General features: G+C 44.0%; 1 protein-coding gene across 17 annotated transcripts in view; it reads left to right on the forward strand.

Annotated features, from left to right (window-relative positions):
* The first annotated feature begins 24 nt into the window (after window positions 1-24).
* Window positions 25-25,601, forward strand: part of LOC123803756 (NF-kappa-B-activating protein-like) — a 36,379-nt gene continuing 10,802 nt past the window's right edge. For 3 of the 17 annotated variants that reach the window (XM_087859929.1, XM_087859927.1, XM_087859938.1), the window contains exons 1-11: window positions 25-476; window positions 3,124-3,204; window positions 10,843-10,963; window positions 11,363-11,510; window positions 11,953-12,113; window positions 13,647-13,830; window positions 15,290-15,339; window positions 21,261-21,348; window positions 22,133-22,671; window positions 23,147-23,427; window positions 25,075-25,172. In XM_087859929.1, coding sequence (XP_087716055.1) covers window positions 91-476; window positions 3,124-3,204; window positions 10,843-10,963; window positions 11,363-11,510; window positions 11,953-12,062 — 846 coding nt within the window. In that variant the 5' untranslated portion in view covers window positions 25-90 and the 3' untranslated portion in view covers window positions 12,063-12,113; window positions 13,647-13,830; window positions 15,290-15,339; ... (2 more) ...; window positions 23,147-23,427; window positions 25,075-25,172. Of the gene's footprint in view, window positions 477-3,123; window positions 3,205-10,842; window positions 10,964-11,362; window positions 11,511-11,952; window positions 12,114-13,646; window positions 13,831-15,289; window positions 15,349-21,260; window positions 21,349-22,132; window positions 22,672-23,146; window positions 23,428-25,074; window positions 25,173-25,601 lie in introns of those variants that run through there. The other 14 variants (XM_087859934.1, XM_087859940.1, XM_087859935.1 and 11 more) reach the window with 12 other exon arrangements.

Raw genomic sequence — 25,601 nt, forward strand, 5'->3', positions numbered from 1 at the left:
CGGAAGGGTGAGTGGATCGACCAACCGAGATCTTCCTAGGCTCGCGAGAGCGCTCCCTTCTCTAGCGGCTTAGGGGACCCAGCGGCCGCGATGGCTCCGGTGTCGGGGTGGCGCAGCCCTGAGGGGGAGGCCTCGGGCTCCGGGGGAAAGCGTCGCAGTTCGTCGAGGAGCCCTAAACCCAGCAGATCCGCCCGCTCCCCGCGGGGCCACCGCTCGCGCTCGAGCTCGCGCTCGGACTCGTGCTCTCGGAATGGTCTCAGCCATCAGCTGGGCGGCTTCAGTCAGGGGTCGCGACACCAGTCCTACCGATCCCGCTCGCGGTCACGCTCCCGGGAGCGGCCCTCTGCGCTGCGGGGCAACCCTTTCGCGTCAGCCTCCTCGACCGCGTCTTATGGCGGCTACTCGCGCCCCTACGGGAGCGACAAGCCGTGGCCTAGCCTTCTGGACAAGGAGAGGGAGGAGAGCCTGCGGCAGAAGTGAGTGAGACGGGCACTGGGAGTCTGACTTGCGCTTTTCGCTCTCTGCCGGGCGCCCCTGCCTAGCCCTTCAGCCCCACCCCCCTCCCCCGACAACGCCTTTTTCCGCCCGTTTCTCCCCTTGGGTTTTCACTCGTCCTCGGGCCCCTTCTCCCCGCGCCCTGGTGTCTTCGCTGCTTCTGCCTCCTGGCTATGCAGCGGTTCCGTCGGGAGCCTCAGACCTACCCGAATTACAGTTTTCGCTTGGTTGTGGCTGTTTTATTTTGCTTACTTTTTTTTTGCAAGCGTGCTTTAATTTCGCGCTCGATTGAGCTCTTGGCAAAGGAGACCTATTAGCCCAAAATGAGCAGTGCCTCGCGCTTTGTAGGCGTACCACCGTACCTTGCTGAATGATCACACAGGTTGGAGGTGACAGGACGTGTACAGTGGAAATGTCGTGTAGCCAGTCGGGAAGGCTGGGGATGAAGAGTTTAAATCGGAGGGGAGAAGAACCCCTGAGACCAGATGATTGCATGTGGGAAAAGTGACCTGCTAAACTGTTGATTACGCTACGTGGAAAAAGGCCCTGTTCGGTGGTCTCAGTGTGACCGTGAAAACCGAGGTCAGGGTGAGATCAGGTGTCCTCTCATGAGTGCGTATTGGGTGGAAAAGTGGATAGTTTAAGAAGGAGAAAGGGAAAGGGTTATAATTATTATCGTGTAAGTCTTAATAGCTAATGGTTATTGAGTGTTAAATTCTGTCAGGCGCTGTACTAGGTGCTCTACAGGTCCCCTGTGTGTGTGTGTGTTTTTAGGATTTTTTAAATTTATTTGACAGAGGGAGAGAACAAGCAAGGGGAGCAGCAGGCAGAGGGAGAAGCAGGTTCCCCGCTGAGCAGGGAGCCCGCCCCCGGGGCCCGATCATGACCGAGCAGAAGGCCGGCGCTTAACCGGCTGAGCCACCCAGGCGCCCCTACATGTCCTCTGTGTCGAAAAAGATTTTTAAGAGTAGCACAGGCATGGGGCGCCTGGGTGGCGCGGCGGTTAGGCGCCTGCCTTCGGCTCAGGGCGTGATCCCGGCGTTATGGGATCGAGCCCCACGTCAGGCTCCTCCGCTATGAGCCTGCTTCTTCCTCTCCCACTCCCCCTGCTTGTGTTCCCTCTCTCGCTGGCTGTCTCTGTCAAATAAATAAATAAAATCTTTAAAAAAAAAAAAAGAGTAGCACAGGCATGGAGGGGCAGGTTAAGATTCCAAAGCTGGGCGACGGCTCCATAAATCTCTTTTTTCCCAAGAATGGGAAGTAATAAAGGATGGCGGTGAAGAGGACGGGCTCCAGAATCGGAATGCCTGAGTTTGAAGCCATGCTTTGCTGTGTAATAGTTGTATGACCTTGAGCAAGTTTCTTGAACTTCTCTGAACTTTATTTCTTAACCATTTAAAAAGGGATAAAATTGGCGCTGAGCCTTTAGAGTTGTGATGATTTAGTTCCTGGGACATAATAATTAGTCCTTGAATGTTAGCTATTGGGGTTTCCTGAATGGAAGCAGAAACAATAAAAAACCATACTGTGTTAGGTTGGAGACCTACGTCTCCAAATTAAATTTTTCAGTTACCTCCTGGCTGTGTTCGTCAAAAAGCAACCAGCTTCCTACTGGACGATCCTCATCAAAAGATGTCAGAACTTCTTGGGTGAAATTTGCATTTGTACATTTAGAAGATCAATAATTTACCTTACGAGTACAGATGAAGCTGGGGGCAGCAGGGATGAGAACGTGACTGTTCTTACAGCCTGTCATACTTCCCCCTGCATATATAGTCCAAGTTGGGTTATAAGTATAACCCTTTTAGGCTCTTTCTTCAAGTGGGAAACGTGAGTCTAATTCTGCACGATTATAATCTTTTCTCCTGAATAAAGAAGTAAAAAATACTATATTCAAGCAGTCAAACCAATTTATTTTGTAAGGGGTGGGTGGGTGTGTGTAACAAATGCAATCACAAGGAGCTAAACTTTGAGGAATTGAGCCTTTGTTTTTTGTATTTTGTTTGTGAGCAAAATTAAAAGGAAAAAAATGACAAATTTTTCCTGTCCTCCAAGAGTAGATAGAGGATATAGTCCTTTTCCAAAAAAAAGGAACTAAAGGGAAAACAGAAAAAAAAAAACCCTGTTTCTCATTGAGGACAGTTTTTGTCAAATAAAACTTTTCTTTCATTTTCAGAGCTCTCTTTATTTTCTGTTTCTAATGCTTCATTTTTATTTTCTTTATTAATTCCTGAGTTTCTGAAAACGGGTTTGACTAAATCAAAAGTAGAGATTGCTCTTTACTCTCAAAAATGTATGTAAACAAAGAAGTTATTTCCAAATATAAAACTGTTTGTGTCACATATTGCAGAAGACGAAATGAGCAATTAGGAGCTAGGTCATGCAAGAGGCAGAAGAGATGCACTTGACAACCTTTTAGGCTGTATTTCTGGTCTGGCCTCAGGCTGTCTGTAGTCTGTGCCATTTGATAGTACTATCAAGAACATCAAATTACGATGAGTATACTTAATTTATTAATTTAACTTTTAAAATAGGAAAATAGGACTTAACTGGACTCCTTTGAATTGATTATATATTTAGGAGACCATTTAGCCATGGAGTTATAATTTATATGCCTATATCTTCTAGGAGATTAAGTGAGAGAGAGAGGATTGGAGAATTGGGAGCTCCTGAAGTATGGGGACTTTCTCCAAAGAATCCAGAACCAGAGTAAGTGATTCAAAAAATACTGTTAAAAGATGTAACGTTTGTTTAAATCCAGAGACTATTGTCAAAATTTTTGTTAAATGAATAACTTTTAAGTACAGCTCACGTTTTTTCTTCTTTTTTGTGATTTATGCTATGCTACCCCCTAGAATTTAAAAACATTGAACATACCTAACGATTAAAACATGTTGCTAGTTGATTTTAACATATTAATTGTCCTTTTTATTTATTTGTTTATTTTTAAAGATCATATTTGTATTTGAGAGAGAGAGAGAGAGAGCACAGGTAGGCAGAGCGGCAGGGAGAGGGAGAAACAGGCCCCCCAGTGAGCAGGGACCCCGACGACTCGGGCCTCGATCCCAGAACCCTGGGATTATGACCTGAGCTGAAGGCAGCCGCTTAACCAACTGAGCCACCCAGCACCCCTTAATTGTTCTTTTTAAATTGTAATTCGGGGGGGTGCTAATTTCCTATTCATAGAAGGGTTCAGTATTAAGACAAATACATTTATATTATTTTGAATTGTTTTTTCTCAACCTAATAGCAGATTGCGTGTCACATGTTAGCCTTACAAAGTGATTTTTTTTGAGTTAACAGTTGACAACATGGATGGTAGAGTAGGGTTTTCTTATATATATATATCATTTGCAGATAGTGACAGTTTTACTTCTTCTTTACCAATTTGGATGCCTTTTATTTTTCTTGTCTTGTGGCTGGGACTTCAGTATTATGTTGAATAAAAGTGGCGAGAATGGACATCCTTGTCTTGTTCCTGATCTTAGGGTGAAGCTTTCAGCTTTTTACTGTTGAGTGTGATGTTAGCTGTGGGTTTGTCGTATCTGGCCTTTCTTAAGTTGAGTTATGTTTTCTCTATATTCACTTTGGTGAGAGTTTGTATCTTTGGTTGTTGAATTTTGTCAGATGCTGTTTCTGCGTCTATTGAGATGATCGTAGGATTTTTATCCTTTATTTTGTTAATGTGGTATATTCCACATTGATTTGTGGATGTTGAATTATCCTTGCATTTCTGGAATAACTTCTACTTTAGTATGGTGTATGATCTTTTTAATGTAGTATAAAATTTGGTTTGCCAATATTTTGTTAAAGATTTTTGCATCTACATACATCAGGGATATTGGCTTGTAATTTTTTTTTTTAATTTGTGGTGTCTTTGGTTTCCATATCAGGATAATGCTGGCCTCAAAGAGTGAGTTTGTTCTTTCTTCAGTTTTTTGGAATTGTTTAAGAAGTATAGGTCTTAACTCATTAAATATTTAGTAGAATTTACCTGTGAAACCGTCTGGTCCTGGAGTTTGTTTTGTTGGGAGTTTTTTGAGTAATCAGTCTATAGTGTAATCTTCCTGATTTGGACGATTGTTATGTTTCTAGGAATTTATTTCTCCTTGGTTGTTCTATTTGTTGGCACATAATTGTTCTTAGTAGTCTTATGATTTTTTTTCTATTTCTATAGTATTGGGTATAACTTATCCCCTTTCATTTTTGATTTTATTTATATGGGCACTCTTTTTTTCTTGATGAATCTAGCTAAAGGTTTTTATCAATTTTATCATTTCAAAGAACCAACTCTTAGTTTCATTGATCTTTTCTGTTGTCTTTTTAGTCTCTTTTTCATTTATTTTTCACTCTGACCTTTATTATTTTCTTCCTTCTGCTAACTTTGGGCTTTGTTCTTTTCCTAGTTCCTTTAGGTGTAAGATTAGATTGTTTATTTGAGGTTTTTCTTGGTTCTCGAGTTGGGCCTGTATAAAATTTCCCTCATAGAACTTCTTTTGCTGCATTTCATAGATTTTGTACTGTTGTGTTTCCATTTTCATTTGTCTCAAGGTATTTTTTTAAATTTCCTCTTTGATTTCTTCATTGACCCATTGTTTGTTTATTTTTAAAGACTTATTTATTAAAGAGAGAGAGAGAAAGAGCACGTGCACAAGTGGGAGGGTCAGAGGGAGAGAGAGAGAGAATTTCAAGCAGATGCCACACTGAGCACGGAGCCTGACATGGGGCTCAATCTCAAAACCCTGAGATCATGACCTGAGTTGAAACCAAGAGTCAGACGCTTAACCGACTGTGCCACCCGGGCACCCCGACCCATTGGTTATTTAATTCCATGTGTTTATGTTTTTCCAGTTTTCTCGTAATTGATTTCTAGTTTCATACTGTTGTGGTCTGAAAAGATGCTTGATATGATTTCAGTCTTCTTAAATTTATCAAGACTTGTCTTGTGGCCTAACATGGGATCAGTCCTGGAGAATATTCCATGTGCACTTGAAAAGAATGTATGTTCTGCTGTTTTTGGATAGAATGTTTTGTGTATTATCTCTTAATTCCATCTGGTCTAATGTGTTGGTCAAGGCCACTGTTTTCCTTATTGATTTTCTGTCTGAATGATGTATCCATTCATGTAAGTGGGGTGTTAAGGTCTCTTACTATTATTGTATTACTGTCAGTTTCTCCCTTCATGTCTCTTAATAATTGGTTTATGTATTAAGGTGCTCCTATGTTGGGTGCATAGGTATTTACAAATGTTATATCCTCTTGTTGAATTGATCCCTTTATCGTATGCAGTGTCATTCATGTCCTGTTACAGGCTTTGTTTTCTAGTCTGTTTTGTATGATGTAAGTATTGCTACCCCAGGGTTTTGTTTGTTTTCATTTGCATGGAGTATCTTTTTCCATCCCTTCAGTTTCAGTCTCTGTTGTCTTTAGATCTGAAGTGAGTCTCTTGTAGGCAGCTATAGATGGGTATTGTTTTTTTTAATTTATTCAGCTACTGTGTGTTTTGATTGGAACACTTAGGAAGTTTACATTTAAAGTAATTATTGATAAAAAAAAATTATTGGTAGGGGGCGCCTGGGTGGTTTAGTCGTTAAGCATCTGCCTTCAGCTCAGGGCGTGATCCCAGAGTCCTGGGATGGAGCCCCATCCTCCGCTGGGAGCCTGCTTCTCCCTCTCCCACTCCCCCTGCTTGTGTTCCCTCTCTCGCTGGCTGTCTCTCTCTCTGTTAATAAATAAAATCTTTAAAAAATTTATTGGTAGGTATGGATTTGTAGACATTTTCTTGATATTTTTCCGGTTTTTTAAAAAGATTTTATTTCTTTGTCAGAGAGAGAGAGAGTGCACAAGCAGGGGGGAGCGGCAGGCAGAAGGAGAAGCAGCTCCCTGCTGAGCAAGGAACCAGATGTGGGACTTGATCCCAGGACCCTGGGATCATGACCTGAGCTGGAGGCAGACGCTTAACCAACTGAGGCACCCAGGCGTCGCTTTCTGATTGTTTTTTGTAGTTCTTCTCTGTTCCTTTGTTCTCTTGCTCTCTTCCCTTGAGATTTGGTGACTTTCCTTAGTGTTATGTTTGTATTCTTTTATTTTTTGTTTATCTATTATAGGTATTTGGTCAGTGGTTACCATGAGGTACATATATAACATCTTACGTATATAGCAATCTATTTTAAGTTAATGCCCACTTAAGCTCAAATGCATTCTAAAAGTACTACATCCCTTCACCATGTTTTATGTTTTTGACATCATATTTTACATCTTACTATTTTATGTTTCCATTGACTAATTATTGTGGGTCTAGCTGATTTTACTACTTTTGTCTTTTAACCTTCATACTAGCTATGTAGGTGGTTGATCCACTACCTTTACTATGTGTTTACCTTTACCAATGAGATTTTTCCTTTCATAATTTTCCTTTTTTTAAAAAATTTTATTATTAAGTAATCTCTACACCCAACCAGAGCTCGAACTCATAACCCCAAGATCAAGAGTTGCATGCTCCACTGACTAAGCCAGCCAGGCGCCCCTCCTTTCATAGTTTTCTTACTTGTAGTTATGATTTTTCTTTTCTACTTAAAATTAAGTCCCTTTAACTTTCTTGTAAGGCTGGTTTGGGAGTGATGAGCTTTAGCTTATGCTTGTCTGAGAAACTCCTTGTTTCTCCTTCACTTCTGAGTGATAACTTTGCTGGGTAGAGTAATCTTGGTTGTAAGTTTTTTCCTTTTAGCACTTCTCATATATCATGCTATTCTCTTCTGACCTATAAAGTTTCTTCTGAAAAACCAGCTTATAGACTTAGGGTTCCTTGGTATGTAACTAGTTGTTTTCCTTTTGCTGCTTTTAAGATTCTTTATCTCTAACTGTTGACACTTTGATTATAATGTGTCTTGGTCTCTTTGGGTTCATCTCATTTGGGGGTGTTTGCTTTCTGGACTTGGATATCTGTTTCCTTCCCCAGGTTAGGGAAGTTTTCAGCTATTATTTCTTCAAATAAGTTTTCTGTCCTTTTCTCTCTCTTCTCCTTCTGGGACCACTGTAGTGTGAATATTAGTACACTTGATTTTACCCCAGAGGTCCCTTAAACTTAACCTCATTTTATTCAGTTCTTTTTGCTTTTTTGCTGTTCTGATTAGGTGCTTTCTACTACCCTGTCTTCCACATTGTTAATCTGTTCTGCATTCTGTAATCTGCTTTTGATGCCCTGTATTTTTCATTTCAGTTATTGTGTTCTTTGGCTTTGATTGATTTAAAAAAATATTTTCTGTCTCTTTGTTGAATTCTCACTGTGCTCATCCATTCTTTTGAGTTCAGTGAGCATCTTTATGACCATTCATTTGAATTCCATCTGGTAGATCTCTGTTTTGTTTAGTTCTTTTTCTGAGGTTTTTGTCTTGTTCTTTCACTTGGAACGTATTGTCTGTCTCCTCATTTGCGTCTCAGTGTTTGTTTCTGTGTTTTAGGTGGATCAGCTATTGTCCCAGTCTTGGAGGAGTGGCTTTATGCCTGAAGGTGTCTGTGGGGCTCAGCATAAACCCCCGCTGGTCACCCAAGCCAAGTACCCCAGGAGTATCTCTTTTGTAGGCTGTGTGCTCCCTCTTGTGGCTGGTCACGATTGGTGCAGACTCACTGATGTGTGGGGCTGTTTACTGGTGCAGCTGTCGGCTAGGCTTGGCTATGACTACTGTGGGTATGCTGGTGAGTGGGACAGGCTTCTGGCCTGTCTGATTGACAGGCCTGGTTGCAGCTGGTGTGGGCATGCTGGTGTGTGGGGCTGGCCCTTGGCACAGCTGGCTATAAGGCCTGGTCGTGAGCTGCATGAGCACTGTTGAGTAGGGCAGGCTTTCGGTGCAGCTGGCTGCAAGGTCCAGCTGCAACTGATGCAGATACTCTAGTGTGTAGGACTGGGCCTCCATGGCAGGAGCCCTTGGGTGGAGGGTGTGCTGGTCCTGGCCAAGGATGTCTGGTATGTATGGTGGGTGGGGGCTGCTAGAGAGGAGTGCCAGGCCAGGGTGGGCAGGTGGGTGGGGTGAGTCTTCTTGGGCTGACAGTAGATAGAGAAACAGAAAAAAGGATAAGGGATGGGACGGGGCTCTCCTGGTTGAGTAGAGGGGCCTAGGAGGTCCTGCCCCACGGGACGCCAGGGGTCCTGTCCAGGGTGCTGGGACGTAGGCAGAACAGAGCAGCTGACGGTGCGCTGAGCCCGGGAAAGCCTGCGGAGGGTGGTGCGGGCTGCAGGCTGGGGAGCTGACAACAGTGACGGCGGTGTGCCTCTTTGCCCTCAGTCTGTTGGCCGGGCAAAGATTTTATGAATTGAGGAAATCTGGTCCTAGTTCGTCTAAACATCCATTGTCCCCAGTGTCTAGACTCTTGAGGTAGTGTCCAGTGCTTCGGCGTCCTCCCGTCCCAGCAAGACAAGCCACAGGCTCCTGGGCCCTCCATGCCCAGGCCTCGCTCACAATGCCACCTTTCTCACTATGACGAGGTTTCAGAAGAGGAAGGACCCTTGAGTCATTCTTAAAGGAAAGCTCTTGTTGAAAGATCCAGCACGTCCCTGTGGGTTAGTTACTTACTCTCTGTTGAAGATGGGCTGTTCAGAATGGGGGCTGTATCCCATCAGCAGGACTTTTGAATGATACTGAGCTTCCCCCATCAGTAGGGTGACGCCTGCCTAGCGACTAGGGGTTAGTGGCAGCCCGACGGCTGCTGGTCAGCTGTGAGGACACACACAACCCAGGCGTCAGAGTCACAGCAGGGCCAGAGAGCAGTGCCTCAGCTGCACATGCTGCTGAGGACGGGAAGAGTAATATGGCAGTTGGGAGCACAGAGTCCAAGCATGGAGCCGGGACAGAGCCTGGCACATCGTGGGTGCTGTCTCGGGGTGAGCTGCAGGGAGGCCCGTGGCGGTAACTTCCCTAAGCTGTTTTAGCAAAAAGGAACTAGCTTCCCTGATGCAGTTTCCAACCTGAAGGGCATAGAGAGTAGCCTGCTGTGTTTTGTCCTGTATGACTTCTGATGCTCAGTGTACTAAAATGTCCTTTTTTGCTCTCTGATTGAAGGTTTGGTTTAAGAATAGGAGGGTCAGGGGCGCCTGGGTGGCACAGCGGTTGAGCGTCTGCCTTCGGCTCAGGGCGTGATCCCAGCGTTGTGGGATCGAGCCCCACATCAGGCTCCTCTGCTATGAGCCTGCTTCTTCCTCTCCCACTCCCCCTGCTTGTGTTCCCTCTCTCGCTGGCTGTCTCTATCTCTGTCAAATAAATAAATAAAATCTTAAAAAAAAAAAAAAAGAATAGGAGGGTCAAGTGGAGGAGACCCCAGAGGGCACTGAGGTTCAGAAACACGCCCCCGGTGGCCCTGGTCCCTCCCGTCGTCATTAACTTGGGTGGACCCTGCCATGCCTCCTCATTCCGGAGCCGGAGTGCTTATGGGTTCTTCAGGAGCCACCGCCGCTGGGGCTACGTCAGCAGCCCGTGCCTCTCTTTCCTGTTGTCTTCTTGCCTCCCCTGCCCTGGCTTCCTCCACCTTTCCCTCCGTGCGGCTGCCCTCCTGTGCTCGCTCCCGGTCTCCTACCGTCGGTGGCTCTCTTGTGAGCCCTTTGCCCACACAATGGCCTCGGCGGCGGTTTTTTCCCACGGTGCTTTTGAGCGCATTCCCGTTCTGTGTCGCTCAGGGTTAAGAGCAGTTCCCGAAACGCCCGTGACATGTACTCGAGAGAAGGGCAAATTCACGGACCCTCTCTTTGGGGGCACTTGTCGTCTTTTCAATAAAGTTTTGAATTTATTCTCTGTGTATTTGTTTTGCGTGTGGTACGGGGTGAGTGCACGTGATGGACGGTGCCGCTCCTCCAGGAAGGCAAGGAGGCCTGCTTTCGTGCAGCCGCGTCCCTGAGCCCCCATCAGGAGGCCACGGCCATCTCCCAAGTTCCCCAAGTGCCCACGCAGCCGGCTTACGAGGAGCCACCCTGTCCTGCAGCACCCCATCTTCCCCCGCCCCGCCCCCCCGTGCCCCAGCGGGACCGCGCCGCCGTGCAAGACGGGGTGGCGTCAGCCTCTAGAGAGAGAACAGTGTGCTTCCAGGCGGGGCTGAGTCCCAGTCCCGGCGAGAAGCTGAGGCCCACCCGGGCACTGGAAGGGACACTTGCAAGGGGCTACTCACGGGGCTCCCGGAGGAGCGGCAGCCGCGCGTGCTGCTGGTGCTCGCCCAGGGGTGTCCGATGCCGGCCCTTTGGGTGGAGGAGACGCGCAGACCGCATTCCGGCGGGAGGGTCCTGCGTCTGCAAAGGTACCACGAGAGGGGCCCCTCTTCGAGGCCAGCGGTGGGCTCTGTGTCCTCCCTTTCGCCCCTCCCCAGAGGCCGAGGGCCCAGCATCGCTCGGTCGTCAGCTCCAGCCGCCCGGCAGCTTTCGGCGAGATCGTGCCCGGGGCCGGTGGTCCGTGCGTGCAGTCGTTCCAAGTCCGCGGCGGAGAAAGACGTGGGTTTTTGTCCTCTGGGACTCGGGGAGGGAGAGGGGCTCCTGCGGGACCGAGGCCGTGTACCTGTTGCCCGATCGGGTTATTTACACTGGCACACAGCACCATTCTTGTTGCCAGGACGACCCCAGCCCTGGGGACGAGTTTTGCCGGTGCACCCAAAATGTCTCCCCCGGTCCCCCAGGTTTGGGTTGTGGCGGTACAGTGGCTTCTGTGAGCCGAGGCGTCCTCGGTCTCCCGTGTCCACGATCGGGTGGCCCCCTCCTGCGGTAGCAGTGGTTCCGGGGTGTTGCCTCGGGGTGGGGGAAGCGTAGCGTTTCTTCGAAGCTCCCCCCTAGCCCTGCGAAGCTGCGGGCTTTCTGCGTAGCCACAGCTGTGACTCGCCTCCTTCCTCCCTGCAGAGACCTGGGTGGCCTCAGCCCTTAGCTGTGGGCTCTGGGCCCCGTCCTACATCTCCCTCTCAAGGTGTGTTCTCGGGAGCCGTCCGGGCATCATCTTCGCGTCGGATTCCAGGATCTTTGCTTGTAGAAAGCAAATTTTTTTTTAAGGGTATGAAATGTTTTAGTACACTTGCCGGGTAATACAAATCAGTAATTACGATAGCCAAATCTCTGTATCATATATATTTAATATATTAAATAACACAATAATAAAATAACCCCTACCTTAAAAAAAATATGGACTCATTTTTCATGTCATCAAATACAATGCTCATATGAGAGTGTAATGAAACTTAATAATCTGTTCACGTGCTAAGGGACAAGGCTTAGCAGTAAATTAATATTTTTAAATATCTTAAAGCAGAATAGTTTCCTTTTTGAGTTTGATAAGCCAAAGACTATCAAGGACTATTTAGAACCTGAATATAATACAGTGGCTATGAAATTATATAGGGAATTTGATGAGAAACAGGCATTTCTTTTTTTCTACTTTTTGTCAGTTAGCAAGTGAATGGAAAACTTTTAACCATAACATTCGTTTCCTTTTTCAGAGCGTCAAGAACCACCTCTGCAGCCTGCCTTGCTAAGGTTACTGCATAATCCTTGCATTCCTGCCATCCATTATCCACCTTCTCAAATTGGAGGGTTTCAGAGTCCCTAGGCTACTGTCTAGATCTGTAGCCTAAATATCAGTTTTTGAAACCACTTCCTGGTATGTTCCTGGATGGAGATTAATGTATTCTTTTTCTTTGTGTATTTTAGTAGTGTCAGATGCTAGAGTTAGACTGGGTATTTTAAATTTAATTTAATTTTTAAATATTATTCTCAAAACATAGTTGATATACAAAGTTATATTAGTTTCAGGTACACAGTATAGTGATTCAATAATTGTATATTCTGTGCTGAGAAACTGGCTGTTTTTAATTGTAATATCTGAATTGATGGGTCCTCTGGCTTTGATCGTCTCATCACTATCCTAAGAGATTTAACTACCAGGAGACCTCAGATGGAGTGGTGACTTGATACGGGTCATATTTTTCGTGCTCATTTAGAGTCTTACTTGCATGATCTGCATTAATTTCAGTATAAAAAGCTTAAGGCCAAACGTAGCATATGGTTTTAGGCTCTACTGGATCTTGAAATTTGGATATCAGATCTTATTTTTCTACCGGGAAAAAAATATCAACAAGCCTTCCGCAATTCAAAATTGGAAACGAATTTTAGGAAAAAAGAAAAGTATAAAAGGATTAATTACCAAATTTTAGATTTAGCTCCTTTATACCGTAAGCCTTTTCGTCTCAATATTTATTCTATTATTGCCAATTTCATCAGTATGTACCCAGATAACAATCTAGATTTAATGAGAGTGGGATGGGATTGGGGAAACAGTACATAAAAGAGGCTTAGGACATTCAAACTGATGTGTTGTCCCACATCTTATGCCACTTGCGCCCTTTTTTTTTTTTTTTTTAAGATTTTATTTATTTATTTGACAGAGAGAGACAGCCAGCAAGAGAGGGAACACAAGCAGGGGGAGTGGGAGAGGAAGAAGCAGGCTCATAGCAGAGGAGCCTGATGTGGGGCTCAATCCCACAACGCCGGGATCACGCCCTGAGCCGAAGGCAGATGCTTAACCGCTGTGCCACCCAGGCGCCCCGCCACTTGTGCCCTTTATCATAGTCTTTCCATAATGATTATTTTTCCCTTATATTATTTTTTTTAAATTGTGGTAAAATTGAAACAACATAAAATTACCCATTTTAAAGTATACAATTCAGTGGCATTTAATACATTCACAGTGTTCTCCACCATCACTGCCATCGACTTTCAAAGCATATTCATCACCCAAAAATGAAACCCCTTATTCATTTAGTAGTCACTCCCCATCCCTCCCGTGGCAACCGCTAATGTGCTTTCTGTCTCCATGGGTTTGCCTGTTCTGGATATTTAATATTTAGGGAATCATACAATATGTGGCCTTTAGTGTCTGGCTTCTTTCACTTAGCATCATGTTTTCCAGGTTCATTGACTTTGTAACAACCATTAATACTTTATTCCTTTTTTGAGTTGAATAATATTCCGTTATATGAATATGCCACATTTTGTTTATCCATTTCTCAATTGATGGAAATTTGGGTTTTTTCTATCTTTTGGCTGTTGTGAATAGTGCTTCTATCTACATTTATGTACAATTACTCGTTTGAATCCCCATTTTTGAAAAATACTGTATTTATTTATTTGACAGAGAGAGAGAGCATCAGTGGGGCACAGCAGGCAGATGGAGAGGGAGAAGCCGACTCCCAGCTGAGCAGGGAGACTGATACTGGGCTCGAACCCAGGACCCTGGGATCATGACCTGAGCTGAAAGCAGACGTTTAATCGACTGAGCCACCCAGGTGCCCCTGAATACCGATTTTCAGTTCTTTCAGGTATATACGTAGAAGTGGAATTCCTGGGTCACGGGGTAATTCTCTGTTTAATTTTTTGAAGAACTGCCAAATACAGCAACTGCATCATTTTACATTCCCATTAGTAATGTGTGAGTGTTCCAGTCTCTTCACATCCTCACCAACACTTATTATATTCTACTTTTTTCAGTAGTCTCTAAACCCAACGTGCAGCTCAAACTCACAACCCCAAGATCAAGAGTTGTACACTCCTCCAATTCAGCCACCCCCTCCATTTTTTTACTATAGCCATCCTAATGGGGATGAGGTATTATCTTGTGGTCTTGATTTGCATTTCCCTGATGACTGATGATACTGAGCATCTTTTCATGCTTGTTGGCCATTTGTACATATCCTTGGGAAAAAACATCTAATCGTTTGCCTATTTTTAATTTGGTGGTTTATCTTTTCATTGCTGAGTTGTAAGGGTTTTTTAAGTATTCTGGAAACTGACGTCTTACCAGAGACATGATTTGTAAATATTTTACCTCATTGTGTAGGGTGTCTTTTCAGTTTCTTAATAGTGTCCTTTGATGCACAAAAAGTTTGATTTTGATGAAATCCAATTTATGTAATTTTCCTTTTGTTGCTTCTGCTTTGGTGTCATATTGAAGAATTCATTGCCAAATCCCAGATCATGAATTTTTCCCTGTTTTCTCCTGAAGAGAAGGAGTTTTATAGTTTTATAACTCTTTCTCTCTCTCTCTCTATATATGAGTTTTATATAACCATATATAAATGAGAGTTTTATAATCTTAATTCTTACATATAAGTATTTTCTCCATTTTGAGTTAATTTTTGTATATGATGTGAGGTATGTTTCCAGTTTGATTCTTTTGCATATAGATATCTAATTGTCCATCATTTCCTGAAGAGGTAATTATTTCCCAATTGAATGGGCTTGGCACCCTTAACCAAAATCAATCGACCATAGATGTATGGGTTGATTTCTGGTTTCTCACTTCTATTCCATTGATCTGTATGTCTATCCTTATGCCAGTACAATACTGTTTTGATTACTATAGCTTTTTTTTTTTTAAAGATTTTATTTATTCATTTGACAGAGATAGAGACAGCCAGTGAGAGAGGGAACACAAGCAGGGGGAGTGGGAGAGGAAGAAGCAGGCTCTCGGCAGAGGAGCCTGATGTGGGGCTCGATCCCAGAACACAAGGATCACGCCCTGAGCCGAAGGCAGATGCTTAACCACTGAGCCACCCAGGCGCCCCTGATTACTATAGCTTTGTAGTAAGTTTTGAAATTTAGAAATCTGGGTCCTACAACTTTTATTTTCTTTTTAAAGATTGTTTTGGCTATTTAGATTCCCTTAGAATTCCATATGATTTTTAGAATTCTTTTTCCTTGTACTTTTTGTTGAAAATTAGACATTCTGAATATTAGAATGTGACAACTTTGGAAATCACATTTTCTCCCCTCTCCTAGGTTTGTTGTTCCTGTTTCATTGAACAGAATACAAAGACCATACAATCCAGGTTTGCCTAGTTAGTGACTTTCTAAGCTATTTTTGTAATATCTGTATTCATTTTTTAAAAACTTCAGTATAAAAAAATGAAAATATAAAAGAATAAAATTTCAGCGTAGTTGACATACAATATGATACGAGTTTCAGGCATACAACACAGTGATTTGACAATTATATACATTATGAGATGCTCACCACGGTAAGTGTAATTATCACCTGTTTACCACACAAAGTTATTACGGTGTGATTGACTATATCCCCTATGCTGTACTTTTCATCTCCACGTACTTTTCATCTCATTTATTTTTAAGTAGACTCGACCCCCAGTGTAGGGCTTAAACCCATGACCCTGAGTTCAAGAGTCACATGCTCTACCAACTGAGCCAGCCAAGTGCCCTGACTCATTTCTTTTATAACTGGAAATTTGTAGCTCTTAATCCCCATTCACCTGTTTTGCCCATCCCTCAACCCCTCGCCTCTGGCAACCACCAATTTGTTCTCTGTATTTATGAGTCTGTTTCTGGTTTGTTTTGTTTTTTTGATTCCACATATAAGTAAAACCACATGGCATTTGTCTTTCTCTGTTTGACGTATTTCACTTAACATAATACCCTCTAGGTCCATCCATGTTGTTGCAGATGGCAAGATTTCATTCTTTTTTATGGTTGAGTAATATTCCTGTGTGTGTGTTGGTGTGTGTGTGTGTGTGTGTGTGTGTGTGTGTGTGTGTACCACATCTTCCTTACCCATATATCTATGGATGGACACTGAAATTGCTTCCATATCTTGGATATTGTAAATAATGCTGCAGTAAATAGAATACATATATCTTTTCAAATTAGTGTTTTATTTTCATTGGGTAGATACCCAGTAGTGGGATTACTGGTTGTATGGTATTTCTATTTTTAATTTTTTGAGGAATCTCCATCCTGGTTTACATAACAGCTGCACTCTTTGTCATGTATAGCCACTGAAGTCTATGTTCCATTAGCTTAGTGGCCAGCTAGTGTTTTGAAATACTTACCATCAATTCCTGGATTCAAAAATGAATAAAGATCAATAAAACAAGAAGGCAACCTACTGAATGGGAGAAAGATAGTTGCAAATGATATATCTGATAAGGGGTTAATATCCAAAATTTAAAAGTAACTCATACAACTCAACACCAAAAAACCAATCAAATTAATAAATGAGCAGAGGACCTAATTAGACACTTTTCCAAAGCAGACGTACAGATGGCCAGTAGACACATGAAACATCAGTAATCATCAGGGAAATGCAAATCAAAACCACAATATCACCTCACGTCAGTCAGAATGGCTAGTAACAAAAAGACAAGAAATTAGATCGGAGAAAAGGGAATCCTTGAACGTTGTTGGTGGGAACATAAACTGGTGCAGCCCCTGTGGGAAACAGTGTGGCGGTTCCTCTAAAAATTAAAAATAGAACTACCGTACAATCCAGTAATTGCACTACTGGACATTTAGCTGAAGAAAACAAAAACACTAATTTGAAAAAATGTATGCATCCCTACGTTTTTGGTTTTTGGTTTTTATATCTTATTTTTTAAAGGTTTTATATATTATTTACTTGAGAGAGAGGGAGAGAGTGCGTACACGCGAGTACATGAGCTGGTAGAGGGAGAGGGAGAAGCACACTCCCCGCTAAGCAGGGAGCTCGAAGCAGGGCTCGATCCCAGGACCCTGGGATCATGACCTGAGCTGAAGGTAGACGCTTAATAGTTTGAGCCACCCAGGCGCCCCACCTCTATGTTTATTGTAAGATATATGATATAGGCACTCCCATTTTTATTGTAGCATTATTTATAATAGCTAAGATATGGAAGTAACCTAAGTGTCCATCAATAGACGAATGGATAAAGAAGACGTGGCACACACTCACACACACACACACAACGCAATATTACTGAGCCATGAGAAGAATGAAATTTTGCCATTTGCAATAACATGGATGGACCTAGAGAAAATTATGCTAAATTAAATAAGTCAGACATAGAAAGACAAATACTGTATGATTTCACTTATATGTGGAATCTTAAAAAACAAAACAAACAACACCGACACACGAAATAGAAACAGAACAAACTGGTGGTTGCCAGAGGGGAGGAAGATGGGAGGATGGACAAAATAGGTGAAGGGGGTTAAAGAGTACAAACTTCCAGTTACAAAACAAGTAATTCAGGGTGATGAAAAGTCCAGCATAGGGGATACAGGCAATATATTGCAGTAATTTTGTATGGTGACGTATGGTAACTACACTTACAGTGTTAAGCATGGCATAATGTATATAATGTTGAATCACTGTGTTGTACACCTGAAACTAATGTATTTTATGTCAACTATACATCAAAAAGTAAGATCTTAAAAGAAAAGAAGACATTATACTTTTCCTAGTGTTTGGAGATTGTCTCTGTATTATGCACTCCTTCAATGCTTGGCCAGACTATGGACAACTCGGCCTTATCTTTTACTTCCTGCTTACACAGAGCCTGAGAGCCATCCAGACGTGAAAGCTCGTGGTATTCTCAGCTGTTTCTGAGCATGTGTCTAGCACGTGGCCTTCTTGATTCCTCTGCATACATAAGACCTTTTCAAAGCCTTTTTTCTTCCACGTGTCTCTTTTCTGAATCGTGTGTTCCCCACCCTTCTCAGTTGTCTATTCCTTGTCCTGACTGTTGTCTCTTGCCCCAGAACGCTGTGGCCAGTACTTGTGCCTTTAAATGCTTTGGCCAAAGGTACCCAGGAAGTGGCCTCAACCCTGGGTTCACTCCTTGTCAGACAAAACAAAGGCAAACCAACTCTGCCAGTCCTTGAGGGAGCTGGCAGAGCGGAGAAGACCCAGAACCACAATTCTTTGAGAATAAAGTCCATACTGCTCCTTCTAGTACCAGGAGAGCTGCCTTCCCATCCTCAAGGCTTCTACAGGCCTGGGGTCTGAAGGATGATAGGCAGACAATTCAAAACACCAAAGTGTTCCCTTACCACTGTTGGGGAGGAAGAATTTGCCTCTATACTTCCAAATTCGTCTGGGTAATCCAAGAGTTAAATTGACAGGAGACAGATTAACAGGAGAAAACCAACTTTAATTCATATGTATGGAGGCCTCAAAGATACAGGACCTAAGAAATGATGGAGGCGGGCAGTGTTTATACTTGTTACATAAAGAAACAGTAAATCTGGGAGAAATTGGCAGGACAAAGAAAACTGATGTTTGGGAACTTCAATTAGTTAGGAATTCTAAACAAAATTTGGGCCGAGGTAGTAAGTTAGGAGAAGTTACAAGGTTTGTTTACATGGGCTTCTCAGGCCCTGAATTCCCTGTCCCTGATGTCAAAGATGTTTGTCTGCCTCCTGGTGCCTCCTCTGCACCCCCCCCCCTGCAGGGAGGGTGCTTTTCACAGGGGAGATGTATTCCCTACTTTCTGGAGACAAAGGTGGATCGGAGTGTTGTTCCTACACTCGCTGTTTCTTTATTAACTTGAATTCAAAATAATCAGTATGGTGCTCTGGCTTGGCTTGGGGTGGCCCACCTTGAGCCCCAACACCACAAAGCAGCAGATTCTTTTTACACCAAGCCTTATCTGGTTGTTGTGAGTTTTTAGCTGGGTTCCAACATTCACCAAAAATTGATTCTGACAGCTTTTCCCAGCTCAGTTGCTTCGGGGGAGAGATGGAGCCCTGGAGTTCCCTACTCCACTGTTTTCCATTCTGTTAAAACTTTGACCTCTCCTTTATGGTCTCTTTTCCCTCTGTATATGAATATATTTAAATTTCTTTAATACTAAACAAAATTCGTCTTGACCTTGCATTCCCCAACATCCCTCCTTTACTTCTCAGAAAAAATTTTCTTCAAGGAGTAGTTTCTAATACCCTCCCTCAATGGTGACAAACAAAAATGTCTCCAGACATTCCCTAATGTCACCGGGGTGAAAACTCATTCCAGATTGAGATCCAGTGTATTAACTCAAATTCCGAACATATTTGGATTTAACCTGTTTTCACATGTACTTTTTAATTGTTTGGGGGGTTTTGTTTGGTTGGTCGGTTCTTGTTTTTGTTTGTGTTCTATAGCTCCATGAAATTTTATCCCATGTGTGAATGCATGGAACCATCGCCTCGATTAGGGTACAGGACTCTTCTCTCCATACGAAGAGACTCCTTGTTGTTATACAAACCATTTTCCTAAACAAGTGGCATAAAGGCGAAGAGCATGTGTATACTTCTACCTTTGTATAACAAATGGGAGACACAAGAACGTGTTTTTGTATTTAAATTTGCATAAACAATACGCTAGGTGATAAGTGGGCCTGTGTGGGGCAGGGTAGTTAAGCGATTCTTTTCATTGAATGTGTTATATTTGGGGATTTTTGAGCTATATCATTATGTTATCACTTCAAAGAATTAAAGATAGTAAATGAAAGCAAATAAATGGTATGGTTTCCAAGTAGCATTTCAACAGGTGTTCAGGCCGTAAGAGCAGATGACATATTGAGGCACCTGGCTGGCTCAGTCCGCAGCACATGCAAGTCTTGATCTCGGGGTCACGAGTTCAAGCCCCACATTGGGTGTAGAACTTACAATAAACAAACAAACAAACAAGCAAGCAAGCTACAATTTGGATGAACGTCAACAAAATTATTGAAAAGAAAAAAAGAGCAGATGACATAGTGACTGGACCACATCAGTCAGAGCTGCTATAAGAAAAGTAGAGACATGGAGCGCCTGGGTGGCTCAGTTGGTTAAGCGTCTGCCTTCAGCTCAGGTCATGATCCCTGGGTCCTGGGATCGAGTCCCATGTCAGGCTCTCTGTTCAGTGGGGAGTCTGCTTCTCCCTCTCCCTCTGCCCTTCTCTCGGCTCATGCTCCCTCTGCCTCTCTCTCTCTCAAGTAAATAAATAAAATCTTAAAAAAGAAAAGTAGAGAGAAACAGTGTTCAGAATCAGTAGATTCAGAATTAGACTCGGTGATATCATCTCCATGGGAACACCTGTCTGATTTCTTCCTTTACAGAGACAGTTCCCTTAACAGTCAACTAAATCACGTCTGTGAAACACTTAATAAACACTAGAGACTGTAGTACATGAAGCTTGTACACCTTTCCCTTAACAGCAAAACGTCATTGCCCCACCATCAGGATGGCACAATATAAATTATTAGTCTAAGCAGGAATACCACCTCCTTCCTTCCATAAACTCTGCCCAATATCATGAGGTCAGTGCAGATCACACAGCGCAGATGTTTTTAAGGTCATTATCAGATCAAAAGTTAGATTGCATAAAAAATCATGATAGATGATTTTGTTTTCTCACTTACATATACGGATGTCACCTGTGATGTTGATGGGTACAGATGGAGAAGTTACGCTTTTACAGATGTTACATGGTTCCGTTTAAGGCTGGACATGAAACTATTTGAATTGACCACTACAATCTCCTTTTAATAAACATTTAAAAAATGGTTTTTCGTTGTGCCTGTGGTTGTTTCATGGTTGTGGTTGTTCCTGTTCTATTACTTCGATGTTTAAGCTTGTATTATGTGTTAGATACCATACAGAATGCATGAAAGCTGAAAGTTCAATCTCAGTTCTCAAAGAATCCTAACGGAAAACTTAAACATTATGGGTTGCACACAGAAAGGGACTAGAAAGAAACAACACTTTTTGCTTTTCCTGTAACCCTCAGTGATCTACCTTTTATGAAGTATTAAGTGTTGAGCACAGTGATAGGTGCTTGAAATACATTATGTCTATAATTTTACAAGCTTCAGTTGTGTTCTAGTTTTTCCTAAGTGATAAAGATGCATTGGTGGTTTTGTTTTTTTTTTTTTTTTTGGTCTTGTGTAATACTATTAAAGTAAGTAAAGAAAAACTTTGATCTTTTTCTTTTTCACGTTAATTTTTTTTTCTTTTTAAGTAGTCTCCGTGCCCAGCGTGGAGCCCAGCCCTGGGCCTGAACTCACGACCCTGAGACCTGAGCTGACACCAAGACTTGGACGCTTAAGGTACTGAGCCACCCAGGTACCCCTTCATCTTCATTTTTTAAGTAGTCTCTGTGCCCAGTGTGGGGCTCAAACTCACAACTCCGAGATCAAGAGCCCAAGCTCTACCGACTGAGCCAGCCAGGTACCCCTCATTTTAATTTCTAAAACCTGTAGCAATCTACAATCCTCTGCATTTATATTATACACTGTGTTAGGAAGGAAGATTTTTTTCTCTATCCTGGAAGATCCTTCTGGCTGGTCTAAGAATGAAATTGACATCAGATAGTTTAACAGAAGAAAATGAAATTCAATTATGTACATACAGGGAAGCCACATACACATGAGCGATTCCAAAGAGAGGCAAAATGAGGTATATAAGTCATGGGGGACTAAGTAGAAAGGGGATAGGGGTCTGGGGTTTTCAAAGGAAGGAAGATGAGTCACAGAAAGAATGGAAAGAGTAAATGTTTGGTAAACAAAATGTTTGCTGGACTATCCAGAAACAACGAAACATACCTTGCAAGATTTCTCCCTTGTCTGCCATATCTAGTTCATATTATATTATATTGATGTATGATAATAGCTCCCTTCCTCGAACAGTACCTCTATCTAACTTCTTTTAGGCAGTTAGCACGGAGGCAAAAAAGAAAAACTTATTAAGGCTTCTGTTTCTTAAAAATAACTACCTAAAATAATCCACATGCCAATGAGACACATGGCCGGGGGTGGGCATGGGGCAGAATTTGCTCCCCTGCGCCGCCAAACCTAGAACGGCAAAGAGAAAGTTCTTTTCCCTCCACTACAGTACTCTGAGTCAAGACGACGTCCTTTTCTCTGCGGGCCACTGTGGCAGGTAAAGGAGCCTCCAAGGCAGAGATGGCGGGCTGAGGCCAGGATCCTGAGCACACTTGGAACGCTCACGTCAGTGGACAGCGAGCCTGCCCCTGCCGCTGGCACACTTGGGTCCACCGTTGAAGACAACATCATTCTCGCCTCGCCCCAGAGGGATACCGAGACACCCCCCGCCCCCCGCCTCGGGCCAAGCTGGCTAGTGTTACTTGAAGTGACTAAAGGCAGAGAAGTTGACATTCCTGTCCCTCCCAGGAAGGAGGCGGCCATCCTCCGGAACAGGCGCCTCAAACCACCAGGCACGCTGGGCTGCCCCACTGCCGCTTCTCTCCTGGCAGACACCTGGTGAGGACACTGCCCGGAAAGAAGGGAGAAGCTTCCAGTTCCGGGGGAGACAGATCAGAGAGGGTCCGCTGAGGAGGACTGCTGTGCTCCGGGGGAAGGCAGCGCGATCACCCTGACCGTGAGGAGGAAGACGTGCCCTCTGCTTTGCTGGTAAGCACCCGCACAGTAGTAAAGACGGGAAAGGTAAGACAGCAGTGCCAGCGCGGGCCTGGCTGTTCCCCCCAATGCGCACGTGTACACACACACACAGACCCAGGCCCAGGCTTTCCTCGAGGACCTGATCCAGGAGCCAAGTGGAAAGGGGCTGCGGGGCTCCACGGGGGAATGTGCTGGGGAGGCAGCTCCACTCACGGGGGCTGGACTCCAACACCAGGCCGCCATAGTAGGAGAGACAAAAAGCGGCCTCACGATTAGTGTGGGAGGGGGGACTTGTCCCCACAGGAGGCTTTACCCTGCTTCACGTGGCCCTTGGTGACCGGGTCGTTCTGGTGCGGAGGGCTGCCCCACCAAAGGCAGGCCTCACGCCGACCCAGGCCGGCCCAATGCAGAGTGTCCGCCGAGGCCTCTCCCTTTCGGTCGCCTCACTTCCCCTCTCCCATCTTAGTATTTGGTCCTTCTGCTGCAGGAGCACGTGGGCGCAAAAAGCCAGTGTCTTGGAGCTCATTCTGGGGCGACCCAGGTTTCCTGGAGGTCACATCTGCATCATCATAGCCAAAGCACAAAGCGGCCGACTGAGGTAGAGGCTGACACTAGTTCCCTGTTTCCAGCCCTGGTTTCGTAAAACAGCTCTTCCCGTGTGTGCAAATAGACGGAGGGCTCCGTTCATATTTTCTTTGGTGAAATACTGTATGAGCTCATATACATGGGGAACCTTCAAAGAAAAAAACAAAGCTCCTAGATAAAATGGTGAGATTTATGGTTACCAGAGGGGGTGGGGATGGGGAATTGGATGAAGGTGGTCAGAAGGTACAAATTTGCCCTTAAAAAAAATAAGTACTAGGGCACTGGGGTGGCTTCAGCTCAGGTGATGATCCCAGGGTCCTGGGTTCAAGCCCCACATCGGGCTCCCGGCTCAGTGGAGAGTCTGCTTCTCCCTCTCCCTCTGCCGCTTCCCCTGCTTGGGCTCACTCTCTCTCAAATAAATAAATAAAATATTTTTTTTAAAAAAGTACTGGGGCACCTGGATGGCTCAGTCATTAAGCGTCGGCCTTCAGCTCAGGTCATAATCCGTGTCCTGGGATTGAGCCCCACATCAGGCTCCCTGCTCAGCAGGGAGCCTCCTTCTCCCTCTCCAACTCCCCCCTGCTTGGGTTCCCTCTCTTGCTGTCTCTCTCTGTCAAATAAGTAAAAATAAAATCTCTAAAAAAAATAAGTACTGAGGTTATAATACACAACCTGCCTATAGGCCCCACTGCTGTAGGGTATTTATGGAAGCTGTTAAGAGGGTCAATCCTAAGAGTTGTCACCACAAAGAAAAGAACATTTTCCTTTTTCTGTTTTTGTTTGTATCTCTAGGACACGATGATGGTAACTGAACTTACCGTGGTAATCATTTCACAGTAGGTGTGAGTCAGATGGTCATGCCGTACACCTCAAATGTATACAGTACTCTGCGTAACTCATGTCTTCATAAAACTGGGAAACATTTCTTTGAACATTCCAAGTGCTGTAGAGTTTGGAAATGGATGAGAACATTTTGTGTTTTTCCCCATTTGTGTCTTGTGGCTCCTTTTCCCTTCAGACCCCGACTGAGAGAGCACAGTGCAAGCCCGAGGAGGCCAACATCAACTCACCCAAACTTCAGGCTACCTGTTCCTCCGAGCTTGCTTTGCCTGCTCCACAAAGCAGAGAGGCGTGGGCCTGCCCAGCCCTGGCCACACCTGACTGAGCCCAGCCCCTGGTCTGGGGGCCTGCTTTCTTGGCTGCCTGTCTGGCCTCCCCAGCTCCACTCCTGCCTCCCCTTTCCGTCCCATAAATTACACTCTCCATGACTCAAAGCTAATAAACCCACCCGAGTTTTCTTTTTCTCTCTTTCTCATTCTCTTTTTAAAAGATTTATTTATTGAGAAACAGGGAGAGAGAACATGCACATTTGCACGGGGATTGAGCAGAGGGAGAGAGAGCAAATATGGAGCAGGCTCCCCGCTGATTGAGGAGCCCCATGTGGGGCTCCATCCCAGGACCCTGAGATCATGACCTGAGCCAAAATCAAGAGTTGGTCACTTAACTGACTGAGCCACCGAGGGGCCCCTTTCTTTTTTCTTTTTCTTTCTTTTTTTTACTTTTTAAAGATTTTATTTATTTGACAGACAGAGACATAGCGAGAGAGGGAACACAAGCAGGGGGAGTGGGAGAGGGAGAAGCAGGCTCCCCACTGAGCAGGGAGCCCGATGTGGGGCTGGATCCCAGGACTCTGGGATCATGACCTGAGCCGCTTAAGGGCTGAGCCACCCAGGTGGCCCCAGGCGGCCCTTTTCTTATCTTTTTTTTTTTGTTGTTGTTGTTATTTTCAAATTATCCTTTGCTACAATTTAGGCTTTTCTATGATTTCAGACAATCACCCCTTGATCTTGTTGAGCCACAAATTAGCTGGCACTGACTGAGCCAATGGAAAGTCTTTCGAATTACCACATGAAAGAATCCAGCCTGAGGTTAGTCATCCCCCCCACTAGTGACAATATCCGTACAATGTCTTCACAATAGGACCACAAAAAGGAAGATCAAAATCTGAGGTGTTAGAAATGTCTCAATAGAAAACATTGACTAATGCATTTGGTAGTTAAAGAATTTTGAATGTGTGTGATATCCCCGAGGCATAATTAATTCTCACCTAACATTTCCACCTTTGTGAGGTGGGTGGAACTTTGTTGGAAATTGTTTTTGTAGTCTGTTTCCTGTAGTCTTCAAGGTACTTTTCGCTGTCTTAAGAATTAAATTGACGTGAGACAGATTAACAGGAGAATCGAACTTCCATATAGAGGGAGAACCCACATAAGCATGAGAGATTCCCAAGACAGTCAGGCAAAATGAAGTATAAATATCTTTCTGGACTAAGGAGGAGGAGTTAGGAGTCCGGGGGC

This window comes from Ursus americanus, chromosome X, assembly GCF_024610735.1.
Source record: "Ursus americanus isolate L20-20 chromosome X, mUrsAme1.1.p, whole genome shotgun sequence".
Classification (NCBI taxonomy): domain Eukaryota; kingdom Metazoa; phylum Chordata; class Mammalia; order Carnivora; family Ursidae; genus Ursus; species Ursus americanus.